Source organism: Dipodomys merriami, unplaced genomic scaffold (assembly GCF_024711535.1).
Source record: "Dipodomys merriami isolate MVZ:Mamm:240054 unplaced genomic scaffold, mDipMer1.0.p SCAF_11, whole genome shotgun sequence".
Taxonomy (NCBI): domain Eukaryota; kingdom Metazoa; phylum Chordata; class Mammalia; order Rodentia; family Heteromyidae; genus Dipodomys; species Dipodomys merriami.
Genome location: NW_027202382.1, coordinates 48,597,771 through 48,611,759, shown reverse-complemented (window position 1 = coordinate 48,611,759; position 13,989 = coordinate 48,597,771). Strand labels below are relative to the sequence as shown.

The 13,989-nt window shown below is 58.6% G+C and overlaps 1 protein-coding gene across 2 annotated transcripts in view; it reads left to right on the top strand.

Moving 5' to 3' along the window:
• Nacc2 (NACC family member 2) overlaps positions 1 to 9,740 on the top strand; it is a 73,257-nt gene extending 63,517 nt beyond the window's left edge. For both annotated transcript variants that reach the window (XM_070015037.1, XM_070015036.1), the window contains exons 3-6: positions 510 to 674; positions 2,601 to 2,706; positions 3,515 to 3,612; positions 4,888 to 9,740. In XM_070015037.1, the coding sequence (XP_069871138.1) occupies positions 510 to 674; positions 2,601 to 2,706; positions 3,515 to 3,612; positions 4,888 to 5,399 (881 nt within the window). In that variant the 3' untranslated portion in view covers positions 5,400 to 9,740. The remainder of the gene's footprint in view (positions 1 to 509; positions 675 to 2,600; positions 2,707 to 3,514; positions 3,613 to 4,887) is intronic.
• The last annotated feature ends 4,249 nt before the right edge of the window (positions 9,741 to 13,989 follow it).

The window sequence follows — 13,989 nt, the reverse complement described above, 5'->3', positions numbered from 1 at the left end:
CCAGGCTGACCCAGTGCAAGGGCTGTGCCCTCACCGAGCCAGGCCCATGACCCCCTTCCACTGCCCTGTCCCAAGGAGAGCCTGGCGTCCAGTCCCTGGGACCTAGGCCCAACTCCACCTGTGTGGTGTGCCTTCCATGGCTTTCCTGATGGCAGAGCTAGTCACTCTGCCTGGCTAGATGGTGTGGGTCCCTGGACCTCAGCCGTGCCTGCAGCTCTGAGGCCTCTGGCCGGCCCTCCTGCGCCCTGTTCCCAACATAGCCTTGCCTTCTGCTGCTTTTCTGCTCCCTTTTCTGGAGTTTCCTTCTAGAGCAGGGTTGGCCAACAGGAGAGGGGAGTATACAGTGCAGCAGGGGTGTGCAGGGCAAGAGTGGTGGGCCTGATCTCAGCCCCTGGCTGGCATAGAGCAGTTCAGTCTGGGCTTCAGAGTTGTGCATAGTGGGCAGAGGAGAACAGCCCACTCTGCCCCCCCCCCCCATACCCACCTCACCAGCTCTATGCGTGTTGCAGTCCAAGAGAAGCCAGAGCCCGTGCCACTGGAGAGCCGCTCATGCGTCCTCATCCGCCGTGACCTGGTGGCCCTGCCTGCCAGCCTCATCAGCCAGATCGGGTACCGCTGTCATCCCAAGCTCTACTCGGAGGGCGATCCCGGAGAGAAGCTGGAGCTCGTGGCAGGTGAGCCCCGCCCATCCATGGCAGGCGGATGTCCAGAGCCATGAACGCTGTGTGCTCGTCGTCGGTTGGTTAAAAAACGAGAGAACGTCTGATTTCCTTTTTAAAGAATGTGTCAGGAAGAGGAGTTATTCAATTGAACTAATTTGGTATTTTAATTGAGTCCCCTGGGCTGACCATATTTCTGATTGGCAGGCTGGCAGTGATGATCAATTTCAGTGTAGGTCACTGAGAGAACCGAGTGGCAAACTAAGGGCGTGGCTCAAACAGTACACCTGCCTAGCTAGTGTGAGACTGAGGTCATGCCCCGTACCCCCAAACCAGCAAAGAACCAAGCTGCTCAGGGTTTTCCAGCTTCCGCTCCAACTTGAGCACCCAGCTGGAGCTGGGAATAGCAGAGCCTTGTCCGAAGTGGAATGCTGCAGAAAGACAGCACCGCCAGGCCCGGGGCCCTTCTGCCTGGTGCCTTTGTCAGGAATGTTAGTCTTTGCGTGCTGGGTCCCTCTGGCCTCTTAGGTTTTCAAGGCTCCTAAAGGAAAGGACAAAACTCGATATCACGATGTCTCATTTTGGAGCCATTATCTAGTAAAAACTTCTTTCTGTGCCAAGAAAGCCTCACACGGGCTGGGCAGGTCCCTCACCCCAGCCAGCCTCTTCCCGTCCACCCCGTCTTCCTCTCTGGCACCTACATCACTTGCCTAGCCTTCAGATCCCTCCTTCAGCGGAGCAGGAGCTCCGGGTCCTGTACCTCGTCACAGCTGGCCGTGTGTGGTGTGTGAGGGTGCTTCCCCGGCCACAGGGGGCTGTGGGCACCGACTTCCTCCAGGGAGCAGGTAGGGGGCTGGGATGGCTGATGAGGACCAGAAGCTCCCGTTCCAGGCGGCCCAAGGCATCCCCGAGTGTGTGTTCCCCAGAGGCAACAGCTGGGCTGCAAGGCGGGTCCCTCAGCCAGCCCCAGCTCTGGGAAGGAATGTCCCCCCTGGACATTCACCCCAAGCAAGACCCAGTTCCTCCTCTGGTCCTTTCACTAAAATCTGAAAGCCCTCTGAGGAAGGATGGCCATGGCCTCTGCTCTTTTTCTGATGGAAGGGGCAGATGGGAAGATTCAGGATCTGTAATCCTGCATTTCAAGCCAGCCTGAGCTACACAGACAGAGACCCTGTCTCAAAACAGACAAAAGAGCATTCAGTCCATGCTCCATAATAAATCAGATCACAGCATCCCAGCAAGATAGAGATGGGAGCAGCTTCTGCACACCCCGCCCTGCCCCGCCCCACCCCGCCCTGGCCTTTCCCTGTGGTGCTGGTGTCCTGCAGGCCCAGGCCTCTGTTGACTCAGCCCTCTGCTTTCCACACTGTGCTGGCGCTCTTGGGACCCAGCCCAGGCCTCCTGGTCACAGGGCATTCCTCTGCCCTGGCTGGATTCTCCTGGACATGCTTAGCATTGGTGCTGAGCCCCATGGAACCCTGTGAACCTTCTGTCCACCTTCCACTTATCTGCTTGAGGCTTGGTGGTTGCTGGGACCCAGAACCGGAGCTGCCCTCCCCGCTGCGCCCAGACCATCTTTCTAGGGAGCTGACCAAGGCTGGCTGCCAATAGCACCTCAGCAGAGCAGGGGAATCTGGGAATTGGGGACATCTGGGGAGCTGTGGGACACCAGGGCTTGCCCCAGCCCCAGCTGAACCCAGCCATGGCTCCTAGAACAGGGCCAGCGTGGCCTGGCTGCACCATTGTCAAGACCAGCAGGTGGGGGTTGAGATTGGGCCTGTCAAAGCAGGGGTCCTAAGAGGCCTCGGCCCCTCTCTACCTCCAACACCTGTCCCAGGCTTCTCTGCCCACCTGTTCCACCCCAGAATCTCCTGGGGGGGGCACGGGGTTGCAAGCCCTAGTTTCAGGGTGAAGGGCCTCACATCCCTTTGCTGCCTACAGGCTCTGGTGTCTACATCACACGGGGCCAGCTCATGAACTGCCACCTCTGCGCAGGGGTGAAGCACAAGGTCTTGCTGCGGCGGCTGCTGGCCACTTTCTTTGACAGGTAAGTGGCAGGGGCAGAGGGCAGCTGCAGAAAGTTCTGGAGTAGCTGGGCACCGGTGGCTCATGCTTGTAATCCTAGCTATGAGGAGGCTAAGATCTGAGGATCACGGTTCAAAACCAGCCCAGGCAGAAAAGTCCGTGAGACTCCTATCTCCAGTAAACCACTAGAAAACCAGAAGTGGTGCTGTGGCTCAAGTGGTAGAGCACTCACCTTGAGCTGAAGAGCTGAGGGACAGCACCCAGGCCCAGAGTTCAAGCCCCATGACCTACAAAAAAGAAAGAAAGAAAGTTCTGGAGTGTCCTTTAGCTGTCCAGTCATGAAGGTTTGGGCATTTGAAGCCCTCTGCCTTTCCCCAATTTCTGAAAATGGCTTGTCAGTCCATGGTGGGGAGGCTCCGGGAAGGTGGTCCCTCAGACCAGGCTCTTGGGGGGAGGAGGAGTGGGGAGCCTGGAGTCCCAGAAAGCCCCAGAGGGCTCGAGTCCCCACAAGCAGGAGCAGACGGCCGGGAGCCCCTGTGCTCACAGATGAGCCCGTCAGCAGAGCCCTACCCCATGGTGAGCAACCCAGTCTCTGTGGACCGGGCTCGCTCCACAGAGCCCCTCCACCCACCACTCAAGCAGAGGCTTTGCCTTTGCCCTGTCCTTTAGAGAAAGGCTGGTCCTAATTCCAGTGGGCCACGTCCACCTGGGGGGGGGAGGGGGCGGGGCAGTTGCTGGGTGGAGGAGTCTGTGGTGTGGTGGGGAAGGGCTGCTCCTTGGGTCACCTCTAGGCCGGTGGCCTCACCCGCCTTTGCTCATCTCTCCACCAGGAACACGCTGGCCAACAGCTGTGGCACAGGCATCCGCTCGTCCACCAGCGACCCAAGCCGTAAGCCGCTGGACAGCCGAGTCCTAAATGCTGTGAAACGTGAGTAGGCTATGGTCTCCGTGGGGCAGGGCTGGGGGGGGGTGGTCCTGGGAAGTCCAGGAAGTCCCTGTGGGGTTCAGATCCGAGTTGGAGGAAGTCTGGGGGGGCCCGAGGCTGCCTCTCTCAGTACCGCCATTGGCCCATGGCACTGGGGAGAGAGAGAAAAGAGCAGCCAGCGGAGCCCAGTCTGGAGGTGCTAACGTCCTTGGTAGGTTTCCAAGCGTGATGAATTCAGCTGCGAAACTATTTTAATATGTGAAATAGATCTAATTTTCCTTTTTGAACAAAACCCCTTATTTACATGTTGAGGTTATTTTGAGCCTTTGCCATCTGTTCGGCCGGCTTCTGCCTCCCGCTCCTGGGTGTTGGGCGGGGCCCAGTTGTCTGGGTGGCAGGCCGTGCCCGGCCCCCAGCTGGGGAGAGGCCTCGCTGCCTGGCACGTGCCGGGCTAGCCAAGAGCACAGCTTCCTGAGGCCATTGGCCCACGAAACGCTGTCTTCTCTTCTTGCTTAAAAAAAATTTTAAAAAAAGAATATATATTCCTTGTGAGGCTAATTCTGTTTTGCCATAGAAGGACCTTAGCAGTTAGTAATTACAGTCCCAGAATGCAGGTTGACAGCTGAGACCCAGGAAGATGCCGGAAAGGGGGCGGGGGGGGGGGGCGCATGCTCAGAGGCAGGGCATGGCTCCCGAGGGGATGGGGACTTGCTCCTAGTTCAGTGCCCTTTGAGACCAGAGACCTGGCTTGGCCTGTTGCTCAGTGCTGTTTGGGACCCGATGCCTGGCTTTGGTCTATGACTCCTGGTGGAGAAAGCCAGAGGATTTTTGTTGTGGTTGTCTTCGTCTCTTGTTCATGGGGCCTGGGATGAGGAAGGTTCTGGAGCTCTTGCTCGTGTTCCCATGTGAGGTGGGCCCTCTGGCCAGTCCTGATTTGCAGTAGAGGTTGGGAGACCCGGAGGGCTTAGACATGGACCTCAGTCTGACGGGCGGCCAGGATCTGCCCCGACAGGCCGGCCCTGCCCTCCGTACCACATCAAGGGCCAAGTACTGAGGAAGGTGACTGCCGGTGTGGCAGATCCCTCAGTTCAGACTGAGGGATCCCCGAGGCCACGTGGTCTCTGGTGTCCGTACAGCACAGACAGTCCCAGAGTGTCCCTGGCGGTGGTGCTGTGGCTTGGTGGCACTCGGGCCCCGGAGTTTGTGCAGGGCTTCTCAGATCTGTGGCCGCATGGCCGGTGGGGGCCCCCTGACACCCCGGCACACGTGTCCTTGCAGTGTACTGTCAGAACTTCGCCCCCAGCTTCAAGGAGAGCGAGATGAATGTGATCGCCGCGGACATGTGCACCAACGCCCGCCGCGTCCGCAAGCGCTGGCTGCCCAAGATCAAGTCCATGCTGCCGGAGGGCGTGGAGATGTACCGCACGGTCATGGGCGCCTCGGCCGCCGGCCTGCCCCTCGACCCCGAGTTCCCGCCCGCTGCCGCGCAGGTGTTTGAGCAGCGCATCTACGCCGAGCGCAGGAGCGACGCCGCCACCATTGTGGCTCTGAGAACGGACGCGGTGAACGTGGATCTCAGCGCCGCCGCCAGCTCCGCCTTCGAGGCCAGCGAGGAGGCCGAGGGGGCTGGCTCGGTCATCCAGGAGGTGGCCGCCCCAGAGCCGCTGGCCGCCACCGGCCAGAGCCCCTCACAGCCCTTCGAGCAGGGCAGTGCCAGCTCCAGCAGGCCCCAGACGCCAGCAGCCGTGGCGACGAGAAGGCCGGAGGGCACCTACACAGGGACTTTGTAAGGGGCTGGGGTGGCCAGCCCGCGAGGGACCTAGTACTAAAGCTGCTTGCATGCGTTACTAATACAAACCAATGTGGTCAAGCCACTTACCTACTGAACTGCTACTGCTGCCTGACAGAAATGTGATTTTATTCTGCCTGTATTTAAAATGGATGAAGGAAACACATGCATTCATTATACTGTAAAGTTAGGCCGCTGGCCACCCGCTGGCCACCGGCTGGGAGGGTGTCCCAGGCTCCTTTCCAAAACTCCCAGGTCAGCCTCCTGGTGTAGCGGCCCCTCCCCCTCCCCGGGAAGGGGGAGGGGTGGGAGGCCACTTGGGCCCAGGCGCCCAGGCCAGCCCCTGCCTCACCTGCCCTTCTTGTTCCACCTGCCCTGGAAGAGGAAGCCGGGGACAGGTGGGACTGGGGTGCATGACACTCCATTTCTTACCCGTGGGGACCCCCCTGGGGCAGTGGGCAGTGCTGGGCCCCCAGAGGCCAAACTCCTTATTTTTCCTTCTTCCTGAGATGCCACGTATGTGTGTGAGCATGAATGTGTGAGTGAGTGAGTGTGAGTGAGTGTGAAGAGACCGGTGGCCATGCCGTACCCATAGCTGTTGCGGGCACCTGTGGGTGGAGGACCCCTGTTCTCCATCCATGTCCACGTTCTTGCTCTGCCCCACCCATCCCTCAGCCCTGCAGCCCCTCAGTCAGCCTGGAGACCCGGGGCCTGGCCTGCCGGCTCCCAGGAGACCCCCGGGGCCTGGCCTGCCGGCTCCCAGGTCTCCTGTGGCGCTCACCCGGCTGCCCCTCCCCGTGGAGTGGGGCGTCTTGAACCTACCGAATGCGCAGCTCCGCCTCACGTCCTCTGCCTCCCACCCACCCAGGCTTTGCTTCTCTGGTATTTTCGTTTTGTTCGGATGTATTTCATATATTGTTTGGAAACTTTCAGACCCAATAGAGCAAAAAATCGGGGCGGGACGGGCGTCCCTGTCTCAGCTTACCACATATTGGGGTGCGTGCATGCCCACACCCCCATCCTGCGCCAGCGCCATGCTCCTCCTGTTGGAGGCTGGGCCCAGCAAAGGGCAGCCCAGATGTGCAGACCCCAAGCGTAGAGGTCGGAGGCTGTGCTGGACAGGATGCCCCCCGGTCTGGGCCAGGGCAGGGTTGCCCCTTGACCTTGACCCCTCCTTCACGCTATGGGCACGGCACCTCTGTGGTGCCCAGGGCTCTGGGGCTAGGCCGCAGGGCCAGCTTGGCTGGGGTTACAGGTACTAACTCCAGTGGGGACCCAAGGGGTTAGAAAGCACGAGGAGGGCGCCGCAGTGCCCGCCTTGAAGTTGTTGTCTGTAAGTGTTGTTCATGGCTGTGGGCCTGTGTTCCTAGGGCCATGCCCGGTGTCTCTTCCTGGGCTGGGGACTGTACTGCCCGCAGGACCCAGGCAGCTCTTGGGAAGGCCAAGGACAACCTCGTTCCAAGACTTGAAGAGTCTGTTGCTGCCCCGTCCTCCCTCCGCCCTGATGGCTTCGTGTGCACACAGCTGCGCAGGTGCGCCCCCGCTGGAGGGCCAGAGTCTGGCCGGGGAGCCTGGGACACCTGCGGGCACTGCCTGCCATGTGGAGAGGCCTTGGGGACCCCACGGGAGACCCTCCCACACTGCGCCAGCCACGCGTGTGCCAAGAGGTACCTCGAGATTAGCCAGCCCCTCCACTCGTCCCTGGGGGGCTTCAGGAGGCTGCAGCCAGCACGGAGGGCACACAGCAGCCCAGGCCTGAGCCCCCCTGCTTGAGGTGGGCCTCTCCCTGCTCCCCACCCCAACCTGAAGCCAGGTGGGTTGGAGACCCAGGGGGGCCGGTGCTAGGAAGAGGCTGTGGAGCGGGGAGGCGGGGCGGCGTTGGACCCCAGTCCCTCTGACCCGAGTTTTCCTTCATCTGTTTCTCCACCCAAATTTGCACTTTAATTTGACCATCCCTGGGGACCTTTGGGGGCGCAAGCCTGCTGTCCTGGCTGCTGACGGAGGGCTTTGTTTCCCCCACTCCACTCCAAGTGGCCTGCCCCCCCCCATTCCTGGGCTAGCACAGGGAGGGCACCACTGGCCACTGGAGGAGGCCACAGTGGCCGCACAGAACGCCTGGCCGCCGCTCGGGCTAGCACAATGTCCCCGTGACCTCTGTCCCTCACTCGTTTGTAATCACATGTCTGTTTTGTTCTTCTGGGTAAGGAAGGCAAGAACTCTAGGTAAAACTTAAATAATGATGATTAAATGTGAATGGATCTGAGCTCCCCCTGCGCCCTGTGGGCCAGGCCGAGCGTTTTGCACTAATGTGTCCTGCAGTGGACGTGGTAGGGAGCGTTTGCAGACGTGCGTGGCAGGTGACCGCACCCGCCTGGGGGGGGGGCTCCTTCCGCATCCTGAATGTACCGTGGGGCGGGTGGGCGGCGGGCCTGGGCTCGGGGGGCCTTCCAGAGTGCCTTAGCATCTTTTGATCATTTTTCCCAAGGAAAACCAATTAAGAAAACCAGACCCTTCCCCTCCTTTGTTTACAATGACGAATTCCAGAAATCGGGGCTGTCGTGTCCTGCCAGCGCGACCCTGGCTCGTCCTGACCCTGAGGACGGGAGACGAGCCACTCAGTATTTATGAGATGTCTGCACCTTTATTCCTAAGCTTGACTACTAGCAATACGCATCTACTATATAGAGTCTATTATAGAACTAAGTTATATCGGCGCCTTTCCCTGGAGGATGGTTGGGACTGGACTGTTTCGGAGCGCTGAGGTGGGTGGCTGACCTGGGGTCTGGCTCCCACTCCACCTTCCCTTGCCCTCACAGAAGGGATGCCCCCCCCCCCCCCGGGGGCCGCTGGAACAAACGCAGAAGGTCCAGAGGAGAGGACCAGAGACGGGACAGATCTGTGAGCTCGGAGGAGCCGCCCGCCTCTCGGCGGCTCAGTACTTGAATTCTGTCTTGTTTTCAGCACCGGGTCTGCCACCCGAGTTCTCTGTGGTTGCTTACGGTTGCATCCGATTTGGTGTCTTACTTTGCCCCTGAATGTGGACGCAGCTGTGTGTGTGAAGCAAGGAGGGGGAGAAGACCCCAGCCCCCTGACCCCCGCATGTCTGTGTGGGGTGCTGGCCGGGCCGGCGGGCGTGGAACGCTGGCTGTGTGGTCTTGTCTTCCGTGGGAAGTCCTTGGTGTTGGCGTTTAAAGCTGAGAGGAGGGCAGAGGAGGGGCCTGGCCAGGGTCTGCCCTCCAGCGCACCGGCATGCTGGTGTTCATTTTCTAGGCCCAGCACCACCCTAGTCCCGCCCTGCCCGGCCACGCTCAGTTTGTGTTCCCCGCAGGCTGATTGTTAGGCAAGTCTGGTTGCTGGGGTGAGAAGGGCTGATGCCGGTGCCAGTGGAAAGCTCACCGAGTTTGCCCGCCTCCCCCGGCAGGCCGTGGACCCTTTGTGGGCCAGGAGCTTGTGGGGGTCTCAGCTTTAGTTACTGCTGCCACTTTGGCGGCTTCATTCCTCCTGAGGTCAGCCTGCTGGCCCCCGCCCCCAGGGAGTGAGGGAGTATCTAAAATGGCAAAGGTGTTTTGCTTCCGTTTGTTTTTGTCTTGTTTTCTTGAAAATGACCAGGAAAATTATGCAGAACCTAACGCACTCAAGTTGGACAACCTGCTTGTGTTCTGGTAGTCGCCTCCATTGTAAAGTGAGAGTTTTGCACACGATTGTGATTTTTATGTCAAAAGAAGCCAAAACTTGCAATACTATTTTTAGCAGACAAAAAAGAACTAAGTATAATATGTATAAATATTTTTGACTTGAACATTTGGGTGGCACTGGGTACAAATAGAACATTCATTCCTTCGACAGGATGTTTGGAGAAAGAGAGACTTACAAGGCAATGGTTGCTTTAAAGGGTGTGTCTAGGGGTTAAAGTAGTACTGTAACTCACGACTGTTAAAAAAATGTTAATAAAATAAACTTCCTGTGCGACCAAGGAGGGCTTCGCAGAACCACTGAGCTAGATTCGCGCCAGTGTTGGCTTTTTCTGTTGTGGTTTTGTTTTGTTTTGTTTTGTTTTGCAAGGAGGAGGAAGCCTTTGTTTTGTCCTTCCTGTGTCCTCACTCCCTTTCCGTGCTGTGACCCCTTAGAGATAAGACTATTACTTTGTAGCCATGGCTGACAACTTGTATCAATAACCAAGACAGCTGCAACATCCGCAGTGACCAGGGAAACCGGCCTTGAGCGCCTGCTCAGAGCTGTTTTGTAAGGTGGAAGTCCACGACACACAAAAGGATGTCACCATTAATTGTAAAGCGCTTTGTAAAATTCACATTTACAGAATAATAAAGTCAATTCAAACCCATGTTTCCTGGACTTTGCTTGCCTAGCTAGGTTGGCGGGAATGAGGAGAAGTCAGGCTGAACCATGGGACTGTGTGACCGTGGGGGGCTGGGGCACCACAGAACCCCTGTTTTGGGATCCAGGGCTGTTGGAGTCCCAAGCCCCCACAGAGGAGCAGGATCTGGGCACAGGGTGCCTGACACCCTGTTGTACACGAGGGGGCATCCTTACAAATAATGCTGAGCCCACGGGCAGAAGGGGAGCTCGCCTGGTTTGGGGGTCTTGGGTTTTGTCTTATTCTGGGGCTTGAGCTCAAGGTCTTGGCAGCATCCCTTAGCTTTTTTGCTCACGGTGACCCCCCTTCCACTTGAACCACAGCTCCACTAACAGCTTTTAGGTGGTTACTCCATGGTCTGCCCTAGATAGGATCATAGCGGTGGGCCGCCAGCACCCAGCTAGGCCCTGCCACCCACAAGGAGCACCTCCTCCCTCCCTCCTGCCCAGGCTCAGCCCCACTGGCCTCCAACTTTCCTTGGCCACCACCTGGGCCAGGCTTCTGGGGTCCGGGGTGAAGGTCATCATCCCCCCACTCCACGTGGTTCCCGTTCTGGACTCCCCCTGAGCAGGTGGGGCTGCATTCATCACAAAGCCAGTCCTGATCTGTGGCATCCTGCTCTGGGACGGTCCGCGGGTGCCTACCACATCTACATGGAGGGCTCCACATTCCTGCAAGCCAGAGTCCCTCCGGGGGTCACCTCGGGTTATCTGGGAGGCACTTGACCCACCTCTGGCTCCACGTTCCCCCCTCTTTATTTATTTATTTATTTATTTTTTTTTGTCAGTCGTGGGGCTTGAACTCTGGGCCTGGGCGCTGTCCCTTAGCTCTTCAGCTCAAGGCGAGCGCTCTACCACTTGAGCTACAGCGCCACTTCCGATTTTCTGGTGGTTTATTGGAGATAGGAGTCTCACGGTCTCTCCTGCCTGGGCTGGCTTTGAACCGTGATCCTCAGATCTCAGCCTCCTGAGTAGCTAGGATTATAGGCGTGAGCCACCAGTGCCCGGCCCCCGTCTTTATTTTTGTGCTGGTCCTGGGGCTTGAACTCAGGCCTGGGTGTTATTCGTGAGTGGCTTTTGCTCAAGGCTAGCGCTCTACCACTGAAGCCATAGCTCCAGTTCTGGCTTTTTTGGTAGTTTATTGGGAGATAAGTGTCTCACGAAGCCAGGCACCAGAGGCTCACACCCATCATCCTAGCTGCTCGGGAGGCTGAGATTTGAGGACCACAGTTCCAAGCCAGCCCAGGCAGAAAAATCCCATGAGACTCATCTCTAATTAACCACTCAGAAACCTGAAGTGGCGTGTTGCTTAAAGGCTGGTGGAGCGCTAGCCTTGAACAAATATGCTCAGGGACATTACCCAGGCTCTGAGTTCAAACCTCACAAGCAACCAAGAAAGAAAAGTCTCATGGACTTTGCTGTGCGGCTGGCTTTGAACCATGATCCTCAGATCTCATCCTCCTGTGTAGCTGGGATGACAGGTGTGCGCCCTGGCAGGGGCTCTGGCCCCCTCTCAGGGGTCTCTCCAGTTCTGCCCCGCGGGGAGGGGTGCTGGATTTATTTGCTCACCTGTTTGTTGCGCCAGGGCCCCACCAGAGGGTGCACGGCCGCAGTGTGGGCACGTGCATCCTAACGGGGCTCATGGCTTCTCCTGGGGCCCCGGCTGATGTGGGACTGATTTGGGGCCATCCACGCCACCCCACCCTGTGGCTACGCCCCCACCACATGTGTCCATGGGAACCTGGTCCCAGCAGAAATGGGGATGACCAAGCCTACCGCTTCCACCCCACTGCCCAGCCCAGCTCCAAGGACCTGCACGATGCCTGCACACCCGTCCCCCTCAAAGCCCTCTTCCTTCCTCCCAGCTCGCCTCCGCCACTGCTGGCAGCACCTGTGCTGTGCGTACCAGCCCACTAGAGCACTCTAGGGGCTGCTGGATATGTTCACTTGAGCCCCTGCCCAGGGGGGTCCCGGCTTCCTGCAGATAGGACAGCAGAGACTGGCAACCTAGACGTATGGAGGTGGGGGCTGCCACAAGGGTCGGAAGCCAGGAACTGGCTCTTCCCAGCCCTTCCCAGTGCTAAGCCTCCCTGGGTTTTCAAGAAGCAAGGAGCTTAGCAGTTGTAGGCAGGGCTGCGTCCCCAGCCTGTGCCCTCCTCCAAGCCCTGTGCCTTTGACACAGAGCAGACAGACAGACAGAGCAGCTGAGGCTTCAGTACCTCAGAGCTGCGGTGGGCTGCAGTGCCCGCAGGACCCGGGGCCTTCGTCCTGGCTCCTGGTGCTCCTGCACGGAGCCAGGAGCCCTGGGTGGGCAGAGTGGATTCCCTCAGGCAGGGTACAAAGGCTTCCTGGTGGGCCGGGAAGTAGAGGAAGCTGGGGGCCATGCTGAACGCCTGGCCAGCCCCTCACCTTGCTGGACCCATGTCTGACTCACATTCTCTCCCACCGCCCATAGGAAGGTGGAGCGACTCGGCAAGCCAGGCTCCTGGGGAGGGAGGTGTTGGTAGAAACGACCCCACAGACTGGTGGAAGGGGCTCCGGGCCTGCGTCTGTCATCAAGGTGGAGTCCTGGGGTCTGTGACAGCCCTGCCCCATGCTTGGGCCAGCGTCAGCAGGACAGGTCACAGGCCACTTGTCAAGGGTCCGTGGCAGCAGTTCTCAGCAAAGGGGAGGAGAGTGAAGGAGCCAGAGCCAGGGCTAGCCATCCGAGCAATTAGAAGCAGTGCTTTTAGGACTGGGTTCAGGCTGCACTTCCCTGAGTCTCAGGATTGAAAGGTTGTCTGAGTCAGATGGCAGAGGCTCACGCCTGTCATCCTAGCTACTCAGGAGGCTGAGATCTGATGGTTCTGGTGTGAAGCCAGCCTGGGCAAAGTCCGTGAAACTCCTATGTCTAATCAGCCACTGAAAAGCCAGAAAGAGAGCTGTGGCTCAAGTGGTAGAACAGTAGCCTTAAGTAGAAAAGCTAAGGGACAACCCAGGCCCTGAGTTCAAATCCCAGGACTGGCTAAAAAAAAAAAAAAAAGAAGAAAAGAAAGGGAGGAAGGAAGAAGAAAGAAAAGAAAGAGGAAAGAAAGGTTGCATGCCTCACAACTTATCTCCAGTTTACCAGAACGCCAGAAGTGGTTCTGGTTCAAAGTGGTGATCCTCGAGCAAAATAAAGCTCAGGGGCAGTGCTGAGGCCCCAAGTTCAAATCCCACAATTGGCAAGAAATAAAAGGAGGGCTGGGAAGGTGGCTCAGTGGTAGAGTGCTTGCCTTGCATGCATGAGGCCCTGGGTTCAATTCCTCAGCACCACATAAGCAGAAAAAGCCAGATGTGGTGCTGTGGCTAAGTGGTAGAGCGCTTGCCTGGAGCTGAAGAGCTGAGAGACAGCGCCCAGGCCCAGAGTTCAGGCCCCACGACTGGCAAAATAAAAAAAAAAAAAAAGGAGACAGTGGCAGAAGTGAGAGCTTCTGTGTCTTGGACACAACGTAGTAAGAAATAAGGTGCCCAGAAGTTACCTGCGTGGGGCACCCTGGGGCCAGCAGGGCCGGGGCCCGTGGCCTCTACTCAGTGTGGCCCCGGCCCACGGGCTCCCGCGTGAGGAGCACGGCGGGAGGCCTCCCCAGGGCTCCTCCACACAAACCTGGCTGCCGGGTAGAGGTTTGCTGCATGGAGATCGCACGGCCCAGTGCAGGCCATTCCCACAATCACCGGAACCGGTTCCGACAGCAAGCCCAGCGCCCGGTTCCCCACCCCCACCCCTGTTGCGGGCCTGGGTGTCTTAGGTGTCACTAGGGCAAGTTAACCCCCGCCCTGCCACAGGGCGGTGAGCCCCACGTCCTCGAGGCCTGCACGGCCATGTCTCACGCCTGCTCCGCCTGGCCGGTGTCCCTGGAGCCCTGCGAGGCCTCGAGAGGGTCCCCTTTCTCTCCACAGTCTGCTTTCCAAACAGCTGCCCTCGTTTTTTGGGAGATGGCCCTGAGCGATGGAGACCCCCCACCCTCACCCCACCGGCGCATCAGCCAGCCCAGGCCCAGACCAGGTTCTCCTACGGCTGTACAGGCCCGGCCCAGAGAGGATGGCCCTGTGCTCTGGCGTGTGGATTCCACTCTCTCCTGTGAAGAGGGGATGCGCATGCGCTGCGCGAGCAGCCTCCTATGGTACCTGAGTGTGATTTCTCAGGATGTGGCCCTGTTTACAGGGTGCATCGCACCTCATGGGGTACGTAGTGAGCC